Raw genomic sequence first — 22,714 nt, 5'->3', positions numbered from 1 at the left:
CAATTGAAAAAGTTCGGCAACATTTGAATGAGAAACACAGGAGAAACCATTTTGCAGCATAAAAGTATCTTTTATTATAGTCAATATATTTTTAAATATTTTTCTAAAAGATGAAACCATTTTGAAAGATGTAAAAAAAACAGTGACTGCTAACCAGTTTTGAGGAAAACACGACCCAGCGGGGTTAGTTGTAACAGAGTGTTACAAATAAGCCACACACTGATGCACGCCAGTTAAACTAACAAAATAATTGTTGAATTTTAAGTGTAATCTTCGGAATTTTTTATATAAAAATTCATGTTTTTTAATAAAAAAAAAATTTTTAATACAAAAAATACATTTATTGCTAATGCAAATAAATGCATTGTATAATAATGCAAATAAATCCAAATGTGTTTATCCAGTAGATAAGTAAATAAATAAAAACATTAAAATTTAAATTAAAGTAAACTAGAAATTAGAAAAAAGTAGAAATTAAATTAACTGTGGGAAATCTGCCTTTTTAAGCACGTGTTACAACTAACCCTCTGTCTGTTACTACTTGCCCCACAGGTGGGGTAAAAAGTAACATTTTTACTCCTGGCACATTTGGCATTATACTGCACAGAAACCATAGGTCCGGCGATCATACTTGCAGTGCTCATTTGTAGGAGAGGCTTGTTTATTGTTGGTAATAAATACGGTTTGTCTAACCCCATTACTTTGTTCAGTATTTATTAATATTATTATTATTATTATTATTATTATTTCGTCTTTAAAATAAATGATATAAGGTAACAGTTTGGTTCACAAATGTAGGTCACAATTTATGCTATTTACTGGTTTATTACTTGCCTGTTATTAGAATTAGAATTAGAAATCTTTATTGTCCACATGTGGCAATTTGTTTTTGGCCTCCTAAACATCACAAATACACAAACACAAAGCTTCCTACACCACAGATTACCAACACACAACCCTGGCTATAAAACCACAAATAACATACAAACTACTTCATGGTCAGTGATTCCATATAGTAATAGCAGACGTATAAAAGATTTCTTAAAAATATTTGTTTTTGCTGTGGGTACTCTGTATCGTCTACCAAAGAGACGCTGTTTCAGGGGGTCCAATATGATCTTACTAGCTGTGTTAATAATCTTTGCAAGTTTATACTTGCTTCTAGCTCCAAGATTTCCGCACCAGCAAGAAATATTATGGGAGATAATACTTTCAACCAGTTTGGTATAAACCTTCCTCAGAATACCCTTACTAACATTAAAACTATTCAATTTCCTTAAAAGAAAGAGTCTCTGTGTTGCCTTCTTATGAATATAGTCTGCAAAAAAAATTTAAACTACAATCTAAAATAATCCCTAAGTACTTTAAATTGTTTACAATCTCAATGTGTTGACCCTCAATTATAACTGGATTAAGATATTAGCTGTTCTTTAGTAAATATGTATAAACTATGATCATATTCTGCATCCCTAATCCTACTCCCCCCCGCCAAAAAAAAAAACAACTACTACCTTACTAACAATTAATAAACAGCTAATTATTAGTTTGATCAGATAGTAGTGTTAGTTAATGGTTTGTTAATACAGTGAATTGTGACTGAAAGTGTTACTTCATAAAAAAAGCATATTTGTTTCCACTTACATTGTCCGTTCGAAGCTTCTTTGCAGGACATCCACCATCCACTGGGTGTAACATGTAATACAGACGAACTTTGTTTGCATGCTTTCGGCTCTGGAAGAAAATAAGAGAGGTCTGATAAAATATGAGAGATGTGATTTCGCAAGCCGCCCGCTTCATCCCAGTGTTGACAGAAAAACTGAGCTTGCCATTGATTATCAAACTAAGCGATGTCAGAGCACAAACAATTCCCATCAGAGCTACAGGAACAAGATTACGGAGCTCTGCTTTCATTTCTCAAAGCCTGATATGTCCCACTGTAGCCTCTGAATGATTTCGGGTGGGTGGATAAAGGTCTGTATTGATTGTTGTGTAGCAGACGAATATCCAGCTGTATGAGCCGTGAAAAGGCACCAGAGGAATAATTCTCACCCAGACTACTCCAATCCATTATCAAGCAGAGAGATTATCTGACCCCAAACAGTACATCTCCATAAAAGCCACTGTAAACCACTTTAAACCATTTGTAGCAGATAAGATCCCTGTAGGACAAAAACATTTGTGATCCTGCACCACAAAACTAGTCATAAATGTCAGGCTTTGTGAAACTGAGATTTACACATGAACTGGAAGCTGAATAAATTAACTTTCCATTGATGTGTGGTTTGGACAACACATACACCACCTGTTATTAAAAAGTCTTGTCGACCATTCCAATTGTAAGAGTATTAAATAATAACTTGACTTTGAGTTGATAATTTGGACAAGTGGCAGAAGGTAGATTTTTTTTCAACAGAATCATCTGTTGAACTACATCACAATTATCACAAATACTGCAGAGTGACCTACTGGAAACCTCATGGACCCAAGATTCTCAAAGTAATCAGTCAAGTTTGGTGAAGGAAAAATCATGGTTTGGGGTTACACTGAGTATGGGGGAGTGCAAGAGATCTGCAGAGAGGATAGCAACATTGACAGCCTGAGGGATCAAGACATTTCTGCTGCCCTTTACATTACAAACCCCAGGAGAGAGCAAATTCTTCAGCAGGATAGCACTCCTTCTCATACTTCAACCTCAACATCAAAGTTCCTGAAAGCAAAGGTTAAGGGGCTGCAGGATTGGCCAGCCCAGTCACCAGACATGAACATTATTGAGCATGTCTGGAGTAAGATGAAGGAGGAGGCATTAAAGATAAATCCAAATAATCTTGATAAACTCTGGGAGTCCTACAAGAACGATTTCTTTGCCATTCCAGATGACTTTATTAATAAGTAATTTTGAGTCATTGCAGAGATGGATGGAGGCAGTCGTCCAAGCTCATGGGAGTTATACACAATATTAATTCTTTTTTCACTGCACCATAACTTTATATTCTATAGTGTACTATTGAAGCTGTGTGCCCTGAGTCCAGCAGACCTTGTGTCTGATCCATTGATATTCCAGTTGCAGCTGTCCTCTCATTCACTGGAGTAAATTTTCACTTCGAAATAGAGCAGCAAGGTGCTAATTGACTCAGGACACTCTTGATCCCATCAATTGGTGTGCAGTCAGCCTTGAGTCATTCCCTCGCCTGTTCGTATAGTTCATTTCAGCCCACTGAAGCACCACTAGACAACTACTTTACTATCTAACCTCCTGTTTACACAAAACATTAAGATGCCTTTTCTTAAAGCTGTCCACATGTGGACATCAATAAATATAGGTGTAAGGGGTCAAAAATGTAGAGTGGAAATGCATCCCATTGGCTTGCTTTTACGACATACATGCTCATGTGGTCAAAGGCATGTCTTTGATAGATGAAAAGCCACAAATAAAGATCCACATAGTCTGTCTGGATATGTGATTGTGAGAAAGCACACAAAAACAAGAGATTCATACACTTGCATAGACTTTTTGCATAGACTTTTTTTTTCAGATGTCTCCCCATATTGTAACAAATATCAGACTTATGTTGCCACTCCTTTGCATAGTTTCTGTCTTTGGCCTAAATTAATCTCATTCTAGACTGAAAAATTCAAAACTTTGTCAGATCTTATACAGTAAATTAGAGCCTGATCCTTGTCTTGTAATATTTAGAACTTCTGAGAAAACTAATGTCTCTTAAAGAAATATCAACAACAACTTCTGTCCTACACTGCAAAACATAAAAAATAAAAAATGCTGGGTTCCACATAATCGAGACAACATGAAGGAATTAAGTTAACTTAATAGTTTTTACAAATTAAAGTGGATTGAACATAAAACAATTGTTGTCCCCCCAAAAACCCTCAAGAATTGTGTTGTTTCAGCTTATTTTAAATATGTAGCTTGAGCAAAAACAAAGCATCCTTTTATTGAATGTAAGGACTTGTGACAAAGAAAATCATCTTAATCTTAATCAACAGAAACTCTTTAACTCTTGTTTGGAAGACAACAATAAAGTAATTCATCTAGAAGAACAATTATTCCTGCTGCAAATAAATTGGATATCTGAAAATATTCGGTCTTTCTTTTCTTCTCCTATATCTTGATACTGCAGCCTGATTAATCATACAGTGTTGACAGTACGTACTATCAGTGTGAGTCCCATGGGTGCGGTGGGAGGCAAGGGGTTGTTTTATTTTTTGTTTTGTTTCATATGTTTGCTGTACTTGCTCATTTTTTTATTCAATTCAATTCACCTTTATTTGTATAGCGCTTTTACAATGTAGATTGTGTCAAAGCAGCTTCACATTAAAAAAAATTATGTATGTCTCATCTTTTATTTACTTTTTTAATTCTTTTTAATTTTTGTAATATAACTAAGCTGTATCATCGTATGTGTCAGTATGTTATAACATCTATTGCATCATTTTATTGAACAGTACCATAATGAAACGATTCAAAAATGGTATGGATTATTATCAAAATCATAGTTGCCATACACATTATTTTTCATTTGTTTTCTTACGTGAGCATAAAATACATATTTGTTCTTTCAGTAATACTTATATATATCACACCGTCTGCTTCTGCGATAGTGACATAGAATGTGACTGTGGTGAGTGGGTTTCATTGCTGTGAGCCCAAGGAGTGGTAACGAGCATCACCTGTACGCCACACTGCTTTCGTGCCCCATGGGAGAGCTCGGGTAGGATAAAGGGAAAAGAAATGGCAATCAAAGAGGAGGGATGACAAGGCTACATGTTGCTGTTTTGTGAGACATTTTGTTCTCTGTTTTGTTTTGTTTGTTTATTTAGTCATTAAAGGGATAGTTCACCCCCCAAAATTTTGCTCTGCTATTAATTAGTACTCCCCCTCATGTAATTCCAAACCCTCAAGACCTTTGTTCATCTTTGGAATAAAATTTAATATATTTTGGATGGAATCCAATGTGACTCTCCATAGAAAGCAATGGTCACGACTTCTACATTAAGTTGAGCATATTAAAGTTACATATTAGTATTTAAAAAGTACATAAATGTACCTTTTTAAATGGTACTGCCCCAGTGACAGCTTTTATACCTTTATAGAGGAGCTCCAGAAGGATAAAATGAGAAACATCAATAGAAAAGAAGAGAAGATTTGTCATTCTTTAGGGGCTGACACTTTGATTTTGTGCTATATTTGTCATTGAAGTTTGTGTTTATTGATCGCCAGTGACTCTTCCTTCAGTGTACTGTGGACTTTGTTACAAACTTTTATTGTTGAAAACCAAGAAGCTGTACAGATATGGAGAGCCATCACTGGGAATATACCAGTGAGTTCTGCTAGTGAGCTTAAGAAAGTCTTTTACTTTGGGAATTCCACTGGAACAGGAGGCTCTGTTGGCCACCCATAACTGGAGGATCAGTCCCAGTCATAAGGAGATGTGGGAGTAAAAGGCCATCCGCCGAGTGGGATCCAGCACTTGGCATCATGACTGAGGGATTCTCAGCTGGTTTAAGACTTGAGCAGAAGAGTATTCAGGAAACAGGACCAAGATTTTGTTTTTCCTCTCTACCCTTTGTCATTTTATTTTCTCCTCATCCTTATGTCTCTTTCTCTGGCAGAGTTCCAATGAAGAGCACAAGCTCTGGTAAACTGTAGGGAAAAAGACAAATGACAATGGAAGAAGAGGAATGACTAAGGTAGGTTGAGAGCCTGCTGCTTACTTTAGTTTTGTTGTTTATGTTTATTTTGTCACTGAATTCATGTTCATTTTTTGTCAGCTTCTATTTTGGAACTTTGTTACAGAGATTACATTAGATGGAGGGTCTAGAGGACATGTTCCCACAAGTAGGGCTGGGAATTGATTCCAAAGAGAAGGGGGTTGAGATTCTAGATTCAATTCCAAAGTTCAGAATCAAGTCCATAATGTTAATCCACTCATCTATTCAGTTTAGCAGAACTAAGTATTAATTTGACTCTCGCTTGCTAATTATGCTCAGAAGTTATTTGCTAATAATAATCAGACATATTTAGATGGTTCGCTTCAATAAAATTGGTTCAAACAACCATATCTATTCATTTACACAACATTCTATCATTTTTAACAGCTGGTTATATTATGTCATGCTGCAATATCCAAATACACTCACTGGTCACTTTATTATGTACAGCTGTCCAACTGCTTGCTAACGCAAATTTGTAATCAGCCAATCACATGGCAGCAACTCTGATCAAAATCTCTGAGGAATTTTTCAGTACCTTTTTGAATTTATGCCATGAAATACTAAGGCAGTTCTGATGGCAAAAGAGGTACTAGTACAGTACTAAGGTGTACCTAATAAAGTGGCCAGCGAGTGTGCATAAACGTGCATTGTTGATTACCTATTAATTTTAGGATAATTCTTGTACCCAATGCACACATTTGTTGAACATGAACCTGATAAACAGCATGCTTTAGCATTATGTGGTGAAACTGAATTATAGTCAACAACAGAAGGTTTTGAGACACAATACATAAAAGAAAGCAAGGTTACTTTTTATTTTAAGGTGTCCTTGTTACATCGTAGCTATTAAATTCTGATTATTATTAATTAATTACATGTACTTACCATATGGTTAGGATTAGAATGCTGATTAGGTTCAGGGTTGTTTGCATTCAATTGTGCATTATTAATTGTACGTACTATAGTATGTACATGAAATGTTTAAAAAGTACAGCATAAAATAAAAGTATTACTGAAAACAGATGGATGAGGTGAAGGGTTTTATATTGTTTTAGTTTTGAATAAAATTCTATTTTATATTTCTCTTGAATGGTGCTGAAAGGCTGCCATTGAAAAGAATCACAACAGCAGTGAGGAATCGATTCTCGGAATCAAATCCATCGATTCCAGATCTAGTAATCGAAATCGATGCCAAAACTTTTGTAATTGAACAGCCTTACACACAAGTGATGACAAAAGACTCATTGTAAAGCATGTTAATAGCAGATGGAAAGGGTCATGTATCTCAGGTGACGCTTTGTGATCTGATCACTGAAAACACATTTTAATACCAGGTGGCAACAAGGCTTGACACTGCCTAGGTCAAATGAATTGTGGATTCAATTACCCAGGGTGTATAAAGTCGCATCCCAGTTAGGCGGCTCTGACAAATGTTTGCCATTGATCCTAGCTGTCTGTTCTAATAAGCCAAGCGGCTAATGCTAGCCTTGACTTTGTTGGTTTGTGTAAGCTAGGCTCTTCTCAGCAGGGTGGAGGCACTGGGATGGCTCTCATTAAATGCATGACCACACATCCTCATCGCTCTGCCTCCTGCTAACTTCTACTGTCCTCATTATAGCAGCAACCAGCTGACAATAACAAGCCTGCACCTCAGGGCTTTGTTTTCTGAATTCTGTAAAAAAAAAAAAACAAGGAAACCAAAAGCGCTGTTGAGCAGATGTGTCACCGTGTTGTAATGGGCAGTATGTTTTACGATATCTTTTTGATGGCTATAGTGCACAACAGGAGGGTTTATATATGCTCTTGTTCATTTTCATGATTTATTGCAATGGAAACCTTTTAAAACCGACCTAACGAGAGATTTAAGAGTACTAAAGCTTCTGTTGAAATGTTTAATTGAAAACACCAACCATGAGATAAATAAACAAACCAGTCATACAATTGTTGTTACTGGGGGAAAAAAAAAAAAATAAAAAAAAATTCACAGAAAAAAGTTCATTCAGTAACTGTGCTTTCATGAAACACTGATAAAACCAAATGATCAAATTTCCTTTCATTTGAAGGCATAGTTCACCCAAAATGAAAAATTTTGTCTATAAAATTCTGTTTTTGATGTTTTTTTATGGTGGCACAGTGGCTCAGTGGTTAGCACACAGCAAGACGGTCACTGGTTCAAGTGCCAGCTGCATTTCTGTGTGGAGTTTGAATGTTCTCCCCATGTTCGTGTGGGTTTCCTCCAGGTGCTCCAGTTTCGCCCACAGTCCAAAGACATGCAGTACAAGTGAATTGGATTAACCAAATTGTTTGCAGTTGTCACATTGTTAGACAAGGAAGACAGAGATGGTTCTCTTTTCTCAAGTTTTATTCAAAACAAGTCACTAATCACAAAGGGAATTCAAAGGGTTGATATGTGCTGTTGTGATCTTCATTCACAGCAATAGAAGTGTCAACAGTAGATGTTATTGATCTCACTAGAAGGTCGCTCTCAGTAGACACAGTTCATCTGGTAGATGGCTGATCATCTGGTAAACACTACACAAGTGTAGGCATTCCACTATGTCGATGAGAAGGATCAGTAAGCATGCAATGATCATCCGTTGATGAGGATACAAGCACGCAGTTCATCAGAGTGATAGCAGATCTTCTAGTAAACATCAGATAAGAATAATCACTTCCCTTGATCAGTATGGATTCGAAGACTCATAAGGGATATCCACGGAAGAAGGAGAGAAAATGAACAAGCAAAAGTGGAGACAACCATCTGACTTCAATACCAGCCGAGGACTGAGAGGAGAAGGTGGGTCTTTATAGTGTCCTTTGGTAATGGGGAACAGGTGCAAGTCATTAGAAGGCTGGTGAGAGTTCACGGGATTGGATGGAGGTGGTTTGTGAGGGAGAACGCTAATTGGGTGAGCAGGAACGAGCCGGGGATGTGACAGTAGTGTGTGTGCGTGCTTGCGTGCGTGCGTGTGTGTGTGTGTGTGTGTGTGTGTGTGTGTGTGTGTGTGTGTGTGTGTGTGTGTGTGTGTAAATGAGAGTGTCTTTGAGTGTTTCCCAGTACTGGGTTGTGGCTGGAAGGGAATGTGCTGCTTAAAACAAATACTGGAAAAGTTGGCAGTTCATTCCACTATGGCGACCCCTGATAAACAAGGTACTAAGCTGAAGAAAAACGAATGAACGAATGAGTTTCTTTCTTCTGTTAAACACAAAAGAAGATATTTTAAAGAATTCTCGTAGCTGGCATATAATATATGTGTAACAGGGTATGTTGTTACACCAGATTATAAATCATTATTTATTTATATTATGTTATATTTAAATGATTATTTGTCTGGGTCTTTTATTTTGAAAGATTTTCATGCGCTTTCGCGGGGTTAGGCGTCACAGTGTGCACGTCGGCTGACGTAGCAAGAGGGATATAAGTATTGGCGCGCTCAGAGCTCGTTCTCTTTCCCGATGTTTGTTGAGAGGAGAGGTACAGTTTCTACGAGCTCTGCTCATTTGACTTCAAAATGCTGTTTAGCTGTATATATTATGTTTAGATGACCTGCTTTTTAGAAAACAGGCCATGTAATGTTATATTTGACCACTTGTTCAAGTTGTTAATAAGTTAGGTTTATTTCAGTGCTGTTAATGGGTGAAAGTTAGAAAGTGTGAAATGGCGGCTCGCGCACGTGCGTCGCGAGTGAGAGACGTATTAGCGCCGTCGCGGCTAAAGTTATGATTAAATATCTTATAATTAAATAGATCTACTTTGATAAATAGATAGATATGCAATAATAAATAATATATAGATGTATATTAAAGGGTTGAATATGTATAAGTATGTATATAAGTTTGAATATATATATTTTGTAAGCACATTAAAGATGTATTGAGACTTATTAATAGAATAGACAGTACAGCACTGTGTTTTATCGTTGAATATCTGTGTATTTCAAAGATACCTTGTGGTTAACAGGCAAAAGAGCGACTCAACTGATATTGAGAGAGTGACTGCCTGGTTGTGTGTGTTGTACAGGCAAAAATAAATCACCTCAGCACGACCAGATTTGTGTGGAGATTTCTTTCCAAAAAAAAAAAAAAACACAACGCAGAGAGACGACCGCTACAAAACTGGTGCCGTGACCCATCGAATGGTTGATTGCTGTTGACCACCGGGATTGCTGAACTGGAGTTTGCTGATGCTGTGGTATACTGGAGGCGAGAGGGGTCTTCCGTCTTCTGGTGCTAGCTCCGCAGTGGTGTGTGGACGTCCAGCGGGTCAAGTCCTGTGCAGGAAGAGCTGCTACAGGATAGTATATCCTTTATTGAAGGTGCAGTGTGTGGTACTGGTGAGTTCTGGTTAGCTGGATCACACAAGCTGGATCGTCGAGGAGTATCATCAATAAAGTTTATTGACTATTTTTCATCATCAGCTGATTTCTTGACTTAAGAACTGAGATACAACCGTGAATTACATTTTTTTTTAAGGACATTTAAAAGTTTTTGAAGTATTTTTCTCAGATCATATATATTTTTGTTTTATTTTCATTTGTGTGTGTACATTTTTGTTTATGACATTGTAGTCATCTGAGAGAAATGGCTACTAGACAAAGTGGTTTGGGGTGGGACAACACATTTACAGTAGGTAGAGGGCGGGGCAGTTTGGTAAATACGCCAAGTAGGACAGAGCTGTTTGGGGACCCTCAGTACTGTAGTACAGGACGGGGCAGATCAGTTGGCAATTCTGCCTATGAGAACAGTGAAATGTGTGGAAGTCCATCACCAAGACCCGGTAATCTTGAGCATAATTCTCAGGACACTGAAATGTCTGGTCAAATGAGTAAACTCATAAAACAAATTGGCAGTGAGATTGGACAGTCAATCAGAGACAGTATAATGAGTAGTGAGTTTACAAATTCTTCTAAAAAGTCTCAAGAGAAATGCAGCGGCCATGTGTCATGTGATAAAACAAATACCACTGTCCTTGACGCGTCGAAAATGAATTTGATCCTGAAAGCTGAGGTGACAGCACCTCCACACTTTAGGGGAGACGGTTCGGATAAATTTTCGATTGTGGAATGGGAGGACATGATGAGAGTGTATTTGAGCAAACTGGATGTGACTGATTCTGAAAAGATTGATGAGATAATTAAAAGAGTAATGGGGCGGGCCAAAGATGTGATGAAAGTATGGCTGCGCAATGGTACAACATCCCCTTCTGTTGACTCTGTCTTTTCTGTTTTGAAGCAGCATTTTGGGGACCATTGCAGTTCAGGTATTCCTTTGGCTGACTTCTACTCTGTGAAACCGAATCCTAGAGAGGGTGCGTGGGACTACTGGATAAGGCTGAATAAGGCAGCAGATGTAGCTGAGCAAAGTTTAAGGTGGGAAGGCAGAACTCTGGACAACAGAAGTAAAGAGTTAGCAGTTATGTTTATTCGTAACTGCCCTGACAGAGAATTAGCTTTTGTTTTCAAGAGTAAACCTGTACAGTCATGGACTGCATCAGAGGTGCAAGAACAGCTTGATGAGTTGTTGAGAGAGCGGAAATCAACTAATCAGGCTGTCAAACAGTTTGCCACAATTGTCTCTGAGCAGGAAGTCGATGTGACTGCCTTACATTCCAAGTCTGAGCAGGGTGCTGGAGTTAGTCATGAAAATGCACTAGACAAAGTATTAACTTTGTTAGAAAAAGCGTTAGTGTGCAACACTCAGTCTATGCGGGGCCCCTGGCCTAAACAAACAGGACATAAGATTCGGGAATGCAAAGTGTGTCAAAGCAGTGAACACAGCACGACTGCTCATTGTCGGATGTATAACTTGTGTTTCAAGTGTTTTGCAGAGGGACACGTAAGTTACAATTGCAGCAGCGCTCCACCAAGAGTGGGCTCCGGTCAACGTGATAATGTCTTGCAGCAGGGAAACTAGACAGCTCCCTTCGGGCAGAGGACGAAGTGGGGTTGTGTAGTAACTCCTCTGGTGAGATTAATATCGAATCTGTTTATTACTCCGTCTGTGACAGCGTTGAAAATACCAAAACTGTCGTTTTCCAAAACAGTATGCAAGTGGAACCAAGTAGTAGTTTGTTCTATGCAAGCGTGCTTTTGCAGGACAAAGTTGAGGTCCAGGGTATGTTGGACAGTGGCTCGATGGCGACTACATTGAGCGCGGATGTGGTTCCTCAACTCAGAGATGCCGGGGTGCTGAACCAAGACATCCGCAGTTCCTCAGATATTGTTTTGGTAGGTTGCGGTGGGAAACGAACTAGTCCTGATGGTGTAATTAACCTGAAGCTACAAGTCTATGGTGTTAGTTTCTGTGTTCCTGTCTTGATTGTGAGTGGCCAGAAGGACCCGATGATACTTGGAACTAATGTCTTGAAACCCCTTATAAGCCAGATGAAGCAGACAGATCAGTTTTGGAAGGTGGTAAAGAGACCTGATTCAGTTATGCAGAATGATGACAACCAATTTTTGTGCATGCTGTCCTGTATAGAGAGATGGAGGGGTGATTCAATTCCTGACAAGGTGGGTACGTTGAAATTGAGGTCATGTGTGACGTTGAAGCCTATGAGTGAACACCTTGTTTGGGGTCGATTGCCTCCAGGGTCTGTACAGTCCGTAGGAAGCACAGTGGTCATTGAACCAAGCACTTCTCGCTGTGTGCATCGAAACATCTTGGTCGGGAGGGTTGTATCACCTTTGTGGGGTGATGGCTGGCTTCCAGTAAAGATGATCAATCCAACCAATTCTGAGATTGTGCTGAGGAAGAATGCTAAGGTAGCAGATGTGTTTCCTTGCATTGCTTTGGAGGACCTTGTGCAAAACACGGATTTGATTAGTCAAAATGCTTGTACAGTATGTTCTGACAGGTCGAGGGACAGTTTAACGACTAGAGAGTCCACTTCCACAGCAAGTTTGGTAAGTGACAGCAGATTAAATGACTTGGGGCTAAACGATCTGGGTATCAATGATTGTGAAGTGTCTCCTTTTTGGAAGAACAAGCTTGTTGATCTAGTTGAAAAATATGAGTGTGTGTTTTCTAGACACAGTTTGGATTGTGGTGAAGCAAAAGACTTTTGTCATCGTATCAGAATTACAGATGACAGGCCTTTTCGTCTTCCGTATCGCCGACTATCTCCTGCGCATTATTTAAAGTTGAAAGAGACTCTAGATGATATGGAGGAGAAGGAAATTATTAGAAAGTCAAACTGAGTTTGCATCACCATTGGTCTTAGTGTGGAAGAAAAACGGAGATTTAAGGATTTGCACTGATTTTAGATGGCTGAATGCACGCACAGTGAAAGATGCTCATCCCCTCCCTCACCAAGCTGATGTGTTGGCTGCTTTGGGGGGGAATGCGTACTTTAGCACCATGGATCTGACTTCTGGTTACTACAACATCCCATTACATGAAGATGATAAGAAATTCACAGCGTTCTGTTCACCCTTGGGTCTTTATGAATATAATCGGTTGCCTCAAGGATTGTGCAACAGTCCAGCGACATTTATGAGAATGATGTTAACGGTGTTTGGTGACCAGAATTTCTTGAGTCTTTTGTGTTATTTGGATGATTTGTTAGTTTTTGGTAAGTCAGAAGAAGAGAGTTTGGAGAGGCTTGAAATGGTGTTTCGACGTCTAAAAGACCACAATTTGAAACTGTCTCCGTCAAAATGTAGATTTTTGAGGAAGTCTGTAAAATTTTTGGGTCATATCGTTTCTGAAGAGGGGGTCGCCAGTGATCCAGCAAAAATTGAAGCGATCTTAAGTGTCTCTGAGAAAGATTTGATGGAAGATGATGGTGTTACACCATCAGCTCGTAAAATCAGGTCCTTTTTGGGAATGGTGGTGTACTACCAACATTTTATAGAGAATTGCTCTACAATGGCTAGACCCTTATTTCAGCTTTTGACGGGTAAGAAGAGACCTAGGGTGGGAAGAGGGATGAAGCGGCTGAAGGGAAGTCGAAAGCTTTCTCAGTCAGATTGGACTGATGACTGTCGTACAGCCCTGAAAAATTTGAAGGCTGCCTTGGTCAGTCAGGTCTTGCTCGCTCACCCAGATTTTTCAAAACCGTTTCTGTTGTCTGTAGATGCCTCTACCAGTGGGCTCGGGGCAGTTTTGTCTCAGGTTCAGGAGGGGAGTACGGTAGCAAGGCCCATTGCGTTTGCATCGAAATCTTTAAATCATGCACAGTCTAAGTACCCAGCACACAGACTTGAGTTTTTAGCGATGAAATGGGCAATTTGTGATAAGTTTGCTCATTGGCTCCGTGGACACAGGTTTACTGTATGGACTGATAATAACCCGCTCAAGTACATTCTCACAAAACCCAAGCTGGATGCATGTGAACAACGGTGGGTAGCGAAGCTGTCGCCATACGATTTTGACATCCAGTATATTCCTGGACCGAAAAATATAGTGGCAGACGCATTAAGCAGACAGCCGTTTGTGACTTCAGGAATTCTTCATCGATTGACTAGAACTCCCTATGATGTCTTGTTGCATGAGGCCAAATCTGTTGCTGTTGAGCAAGTGCGAGATTCCTTTCATCTTTCGTGTGATCGTCCAGATGCAGGAGTAGATGATGGTTCCTCTGAGCATGCGGAGGGCGAGTGTGAGAATGTGTTTGTTGGGTCCACTTACTATTCCAAGGCAGTCTCGAAATCAGAATTGTCAGCTGTTCTTAAATCTCACCAGGACTGGGAGAATGGTGCAGCCATTAGGAGTGTGGCTTATGTGCAGCATTTAGAGAGCTTGTCGGACGTAGAGCAGAGTCGGCTTGGTAGTATCAACCATGATGAATTGTTGGAAAAACAAAACCAGGATCCTGTGATTGACAGAGTGAAGTTCTTTGTTGAGAGAGGTAGACGGCCCTCTCGCAGAGAAAAAGTGTATGAGTCCAAAAGAACGTTGAAAATTTTGAGACAGTGGGATAAGCTTGTGTTAAGGTTGGGTGTTCTTTATAGAGTCTCGAAGAATCCGGTGTCTAAGAAAAATACTTACCAGTTTGTTGTGCCAACAGCTCTTCGAAGTACTGTTCTGAAGGGTGTGCATGATAGCGCTGGTCATCAGGGTCAGCATCGCACCCTTTGGTTGGCCAGACAACGGTTCTTCTGGGAGTCTATGGAGGGAGACATAAAGAAGTATGTCAATGAGTGTGAGAGGTGCATTTTGAGTAAACGGCCTGAACCTGAGGCAAGAGCTCCACTTGTGTCAATCCAGACGACTGCACCGTTAGAATTGGTGTGCCTTGATTTTTGGTCTGCGGAGGATTCCAACAACAGGTCGGTCGATGTATTAGTGATCACTGATCATTTTACCAAACTTGCCTGTGCCTATGTGTGTCCAAATCAAACTGCAGAAGCGGTTGCACGTGTTTTGTGGAACAAGTTTTTCAGTATTTACGGGTTTCCGAGGCGTGTACATTCTGACAGGGGAGCTAACTTTGAGAGCGCGTTGATGGTTGAGCTACTGCGGTTGTCGGGTGTGAGAAAATCGCACACCACTCCATATCATCCCATGGGGAATGGACAGACCGAAAGATTTAACCGTACTCTGGGTGATATGATCCGTTCGCTCCCTCCGAGGTCCAAAGTTAAGTGGCCACAAATGTTGAATACACTTACCTTTGCGTACAATTGTACGAGACACGAGACCACTGGGTATCCACCGTTCTTCTTGATGTTTGGACGAACACCAAGATTACCGGTAGATGTCTTGTTTGAAAGCGTCATCTCGAGCAACGAGTCAGTTGATGTTCACAAGTATGTTCAGTCGCTTAAGAAAGACTTGAAAGAAGCAATGTCAGTTGCTCAGGAACATTCTAAAGCCAACAGACTAAACAAGCTGAGTATTATGACCGAAAGGAGAAGGGGCACTCTCTCGAGTTGGGTGACAGAGTTCTTCTAGCCAACAAAGGGGAGCGTGGGAAAAGGAAGTTAGCGGACCGATGGGAGAGGGTGGTTTATGTTGTTGTGGGCAAAAGTGAAGCCTTAAACACGTACAAAATAAGAAACCCTGGGACAAACCAAATCAAGACGGTACATCGTAATCTGCTAATGCCTGTGAACTTCCTGCCAGTACCCGCTTGGAATGAAGGCAGTCACATCGATGACAGTGTTGAAATTTCTTCTGTCTGTACTTCCTGTGATAGAGATACTCAAACTGAGAGTGAAGATCGAACTTCTCGTTGGGTGGCTGATCTTAATGCTGTCACAGATATCCAGAGAGATGAGTCTGTTGTCCAGAGTGATGCACGGGGTGATACTGTTGTGGAGTGTGATACTGACATAGGGGGAACACAAATTCATGAGGTCAGCTCTGAAAATTTACCCAGTCCAGTTCTGTCGATATGCTCAAATGTGTCTGACCATTCCACTGTTTCAGTTTTAAGTGATGAGGTTACTTTGAATGGTAATGAACAAAATCAGTACGATATAGAATCAAATGCTCACGATGGATTCAGGTCAAGATTTGGGAGACTCATTAAGCCAGTTAACAGGTTTATTCAGTCAATGTCTACACATACAGTACACGCAATTCATGAAATTTAGGTCAATGATTAGGATTTGAAGTAGCTGGTTTTGAAATTTTTTTTTTAAGAACACATTTTTTTGGAGTATGTACATTTAAGGGTACAGTTATCAATGTCATGTATGGAACTATGTATAGGGCATGGTTTTCTATGGGTAATTTGGGGATTAGCTACCCCTGGGTAATCTTAATCTCGAAAGAGATAGTTGTGAACTGAACCGATCCGATGCGATCACAGAATAATTGACATTGTTGAGATTCTTTGGTTTTGATTCATAATCTGGCGTAAAACAGTGGGGGTGGATGTAACAGGGTATGTTGTTACACCAGATTATAAATCATTATTTATTTATATTATGTTATATTTAAATGATTATTTGTCTGGGTCTTTTATTTTGAAAGATTTTCATGCGCTTTCGCGGGGTTAGGCGTCACAGTGTGCACGTCGGCTGACGTAGCAAGAGGGATATAAGTATTGGCGCGCTCAGAGCTCGTTCTCTTTCCCGATGTCTGTTGAGAGGAGAGGTACAGTTTCTACGAGCTCTGCTCATTTGACTTCAAAATGCTGTTTAGCTGTATATATTATGTTTAGATGACCTGCTTTTTAGAAAACAGGCCATGTAATGTTATATTTGACCACTTGTTCAAGTTGTTAATAAGTTAGGTTTATTTCAGTGCTGTTAATGGGTGAAAGTTAGAAAGTGTGAAATGGCGGCTCGCGCACGTGCGTCGCGAGTGAGAGACGTATTAGCGCCGTCGCGGCTAAAGTTATGATTAAATATCTTATAATTAAATAGATCTACTTTGATAAATAGATAGATATGCAATAATAAATAATATATAGATGTATATTAAAGGGTTGAATATGTATAAGTATGTATATAAGTTTGAATATATATATTTTGTAAGCACATTAAAGATGTATTGAGACTTATTAATAGAATAGACAGTACAGCACTGTGTTTTATCGTTGAATATCTGTGTATTTCAAAGATACCTTGTGGTTAACAGGCAAAAGAGCGACTCAACTGATATTGAGAGAGTGACTGCCTGGTTGTGTGTGTTGTACAGGTATGTAAATTGATATTTAGGTAACACTATTGCTGTAATTGTGAATATTAATATATTTTTATATAAGAATTATTATATATATTCATATTGTTATTATTATTACTGTTATTTTATATTAGTATTATACATTCTGTGTATGTATATGTGAAAGTGTATATGGAGAGCTCGTTCTCTTTCCTGATGTCTGTTGAGAGGAGAGGCAAAAGAGCGACTCAACTGATATTGAGAGAGTGACTGCCTGGTTGTGTGTGTTGTACAGGCAAAAATAAATCACCTCAGCACGACCAGATTTGTGTGGAGATTTCTTTCCAAAAAAAAAAAAAACAACGCAGAGAGACGACCGCTACATATGGAAGTCAATGACATTCTTCAAAATATTTTCTTTTTTGTTCAGCAGAAGAAAAAACTCATAAAAGTTTGAAACCACACAAGTGAGAGTTCATTGTTAATTTTTGGGTGAACTGTCCCTTTAATACAAACAACTTACACAATGTTAATAATAATAATGATTTAAGAAACATTAGTGCGGTAAACCATGTTGATGTTGTTTAATTTTGACAAATTATACAGAGCAATCTTTAACCCATATTTTGACATTTTATTTTGTAAAAACAAATGATTTAAAGCAGTACATTAAAGCAGGCACTTTACTTGCATTAATATGGTTGTGTGTCAATTCTTTTTTTATTTAATTTAATTGCAAAATTAGATGTCCGAAGTTTTAAACGTATATAGATAATATACACTACCTGACAAAAGTCTTGTTGACAAAAGTCTTCTGAGTTTTAGGAACAACAAATAATAACTTGACTTCTAGTTGATCATTTCGTGTCAGAAGTGGCTTATATGAAAGCCAAAGGCCTCTAGATTATGCTTATTTTACCAAAATAAAATATGATTAACTTAACAGAAATAATGTACGGCATAGAATATAAAGTTATGGTGCAGTGGAAAAATAATTAAAATTGTGTATGACTGCCACCGGCTTGGCCGACTGCATCGATACATCTCTGCAATGACTCAAATAACTTATAAATAAAGTCATCTGAAATGGCAAAGAAATCGTTTTTGCAGGACTCCCAGAGTTCATCAAGATTCTTTGTATTCATCTTCAATGCCTCCCCCTTCATCTTACCCCAGAAATGCTCAATAATGTTCATGTCTGGTGACTGGGCTGGCCAATCCTAGTGCACCTTGACCTTCTTTGCTTTCAGGAACTTTGATGTGGAGGCTGAAGTATGAGGAGTTCTATCCTGCTGAAGAATTTGCCCTCTCCTGTGGTTTGTAATGCAATGGGGAGCACAAGTGTCTTGATACCTCAGGCTGTTGATGTTGCCATCCACTCTGCCGATATCTTATACTCCCCCATGCTGAATGTAACCCCAAACCATGATTTTTACTTCACCAAACTTGACCGATGTCTGTGAGACTCTTGGGTCCATGTGGGTTCCAGTAGGTCTTCTGCAGTATTTGTGATAATTGGGATGCAGTTCAACAGATGATTCATCAGAAAAATCTACCTTCTGCCACTTTTTCAAATGATCAACTAGATGGCAAGTTATTATTTGTTGCTCTTACAAGAATCAACGGCAAGACTTTTGTCAGGCATTTAAACTGTTTTTAAGGCTTTCTGTAAAATTGCTATATTAAATAAAATTCATAACATATAAAAACAATGAACAGTTACATTTAGATTTTTGAGCTGTTTAAATTCTCTTAAATAAACCTCAAACACATGCAGTTTATATTTACAACTAATGATTTTAGCCATATAGTTTTCAAATAAGTTTTGTTTGAATGACTAATTTCCAGTTGTTTATGTCTGAAAAGGTGTCTTTTATTTTTAAATTTGATAAGTTTATTTTATTTAAAATTGTGTAAAGGTGGAACTGTGCACATACAGTTTTGTACTTTTTTTACTTGTTCTTTTCAGATCTCCTTTGACTCAGATGTAAAGATTCATTTTGATACTGGTTGTTTTGGATCAAGGAATTTAAATTATAGAATTTGAAGGAAGGAATTTATTTACAGAAAAATATAAATGTAACATTCACTGTTGTCAAACATGCTTATTATAACTAATAATCCAGAACTCTTTATTTTAGAGAAATATATTTAGACCTCATCCACCTGAGTTAGAGCATCTGTGCAAACCTACAATCTATAATGATCTTTCAACTGATCTTTCCATCCATCAACAGCAATCCTGTCTGACCAATTCAGAACAACAAGGAGTTCAGATAAAATCTAAACTTCTCATGTTTTAAAAGCTCATCTTTTAAACATGAGAGACATGATATTGCAGATGAGACCTTACTACAGACTGGGTTAACAAGTTACAGCTGTTTTTCAGCCACCCCAAATGTGTCAAGCACATGGTTGCATTCCCTCAGGAGCTGAAAAACGACAAGCAAATTTAAGAGCCAACAATTAAGACATCTCCATTCATAGCTGAGGTAATGATATATGCATAAGATCATAATCAGAAATTTACTTTACAGTCACAAGCTATGTTTCCATCCAAGTGCAAAACTGGAATATGGCATAAAACATTTGCAATTAAAGCACCGTTTCCATCCAATGAGAGAACAAAATCATCACAATCACATAAACTGGCACCAAATATCAACATGAAGAATGGAATTTTCTGCGTTGGAGTAGACATTGTGGGGCTTTTTTTTACTAAATAATAAATACAGTGGCTTTTGGAGCCATGAATTCATTCTTTGGGAGCGCAACCACTCAAGACAATTCTGGGTGGTAATAATACTAAACATTTTGATAACACACTTTGGTTAAGGGACTTCAGAATGACCAAAAACAACATTTCAGATGTTGTACAATGTGGTCGGTCCATTGGTTTGTCCATTAATGCTGTCTCCTCACACCCATTTTTGTTATTACATGATCTGTTAAAACAAAGTCACAGGACTTATTTGATGCACATTTGTTGGACTTTATTTGGTAAATTTGTTTTAATCAAAGTTTATGCAGATTTATTCTTATCGAATAAAATACAATGTTCATTCTATTCAGTTGTGCGCATATGTTTTTCTGTACAATTTCAAAATGTATGTTCATGTTGGTGTTTTCATTAAGCAATTTTATGCAATATTCCAAAATGACCTTAAGAAAAGTTGGATCAAAACATGGCTATGGACACATTATATTTTAGACATACAATTAGGTCTATGTTTGTTACTTTACACTCACAATTAAACATAAAATTAGAGATACACTGATGATGATATTTCCATTGCTGATTCCAATTTTGTTTACTAGCAAATTGGCTGAAACAAAAACAAATATTTCAAATTAGAGGCAACAACTGTACTTTAATCCTGATCCACAAAAAGGAGCAAAATACATTATCTTGAGTATTGTAGATTTTAAAAAGGATTGTAGGATTTGTATGAAAATATGAAGTAAAAATATATATATATTTTTTGACTTTATAAATTGATTCTACATAAAACATACTGACACAAACCTAAAACGGTAGATATGCTTGTTAAAAATGCAATTCCTCTCTCTTCCAGCAGATGGCGTGCACAGAACTGCAGGAGTAACTATTCCCATTGTAGTTCAGTATAAGTTTAATTCATTTTAAAGCACTTTTTAAAAGATTAGGTGCTGAGCAAAGCATGGTACATGAAGAGAAAATAACACCAATAAAATATCTATAAACAGAAATAACATTAGGCTGCTCAATGGGCAGACAAATGAAAACAAATATGAAACAGATCATTACATGTTAAACGCTTCGGATAATAAATGAGCAAGGCTCTCTCCCCTGTGCTTTGTTTTGAAAAAGGGATTATCAATAGACTACAAGATCTTAAACTTCTAGAGATATAGAAATGCAGAAGATCAGCCTCTGATCTGGTCGTTTGTAATGTGTATGATGCTCACTAACAGTATAGTGTCCCTTTCCCTTTACTGGGGCATTATGACTCACACAGACCACAGGTTGAGCACCCACTGCTGGCTTCACTAACACCAACAGCAATCTAGTTTCCCCATCCAGATACTGACCAGGCTCAGCCTTGCTTAGCTTCAGTGAATAACCAGTCTTGGGCTGCAGGGTGATATGGTGCATTACACACAGATAATCTAAGAAGCAAATACAGTCTAAATATTTATTATGGCGTTCTGTTTCACTAATAAATGCCTTACTAAAACTACAAACAACAATATTTAGAATATTCTCCCAATATTTTACACATCATAAACAGAATTTGTGCCATTAAAAAAAAAAAAAAACACTAACTTACCATATATACATTAAATGAAATGAACAGATGCACAGTTATACTGAATGAAGCCGATGCACATTACATATAAATATTTATTCAAGCTTTAGACCAGTGGTCACCAAACTTGTTCCTGGAGGGCCGGTGTCCAGCAGATTTTAACCCTACTCAAACACACCTGAACAAGCTAATCAAGGTGTTACTAGGTATACTTGAAACACCCAGGCAGGTGTGTTGAGGCAAGTTGGAACTAAACCCTGCAGAGACACTGGCCCTCCAGGACCGAGAATGTTGACCCCTGCTTTAGACTTTCAAATCAACCCCAAGTGATCAACGAATTGAGATTTAATGAAAACTGGCCAAACAAATAAATATGGTCTGTAGTGTTTAATGTCGAAAATAAATCGAGGAAGTATGAAACAAATGAATGTTATAGTTAGTTAAAACAAATGCAGAATATATCATTCACTAAATAACCTGAGGAATTAGATTATCAGTTCTCCAAATTTATTTTTTAAAAAGTTGTTGCTGTGCAGTTTGTATCCAAATCCGGACAGAATTCGGCCAAACTGAAACTGAAAAATAAATAAATAAATAAATAAAATAAAAAAAAACTGTGTTTAGAACAAAAATCATCAGGTTTAAAGACAATCTGTCAATTGGTGCCTTCCTACATAATATATATCCAAACTGTAAAAGTATGCAGTCTATTCCACTTTATTGCAGTGCTGTAGTCCTGGTGAAAAACCCTTATGTGCTGTTGGGGATGTTTTCATCCACTCTGGGGTGATTTTGAGTTTTAATTTGGCCATACATTTTTCTCTGTTTCAGCTAGCAGAATGATTTTTGGTGACAAATCTTACTTTGACACATATTTTGGGAAAATGTTTTGACTCAACAATACACTCAAATGTACTGCCCTTTTGTTACGTTAGGGATAAAAACATCCACTAAATTAAACTGCTGTAAAATGCATCAGATTAATATTTTTTTCATTTTTTTTTGCATAAATCTGTTAATCAACTTCAGTCCTGATCAAAATTGCTAAATTGCGTAGAAAATTATAGAATTTTGTAACTTTAATTGCCAAATTCATAAATGATGTCACTGATTTGGTGAAAAAAGCACACAAAATGACG

General features: G+C 38.0%; 1 protein-coding gene across 1 annotated transcript in view; it reads right to left on the bottom strand.

Annotated features, from left to right (window-relative positions):
* The window catches only part of LOC130235860 (zinc finger matrin-type protein 4-like), a 65,558-nt gene that overhangs the window by 30,689 nt on the left and 12,155 nt on the right, over positions 1-22,714 (bottom strand). The window contains exon 3 of the mRNA XM_056466372.1: positions 1,642-1,731. Within this exon, the coding sequence (XP_056322347.1) occupies positions 1,642-1,731 (90 nt within the window). The remainder of the gene's footprint in view (positions 1-1,641; positions 1,732-22,714) is intronic.

This window comes from Danio aesculapii, chromosome 10 (genome assembly GCF_903798145.1).
Source record: "Danio aesculapii chromosome 10, fDanAes4.1, whole genome shotgun sequence".
NCBI classification, from domain to species: Eukaryota; Metazoa; Chordata; class Actinopteri; order Cypriniformes; family Danionidae; genus Danio; species Danio aesculapii.
The sequence above is the reverse complement of the archived record's forward strand: the minus strand, read 5'-3'. Positions and strand labels throughout refer to the sequence as shown.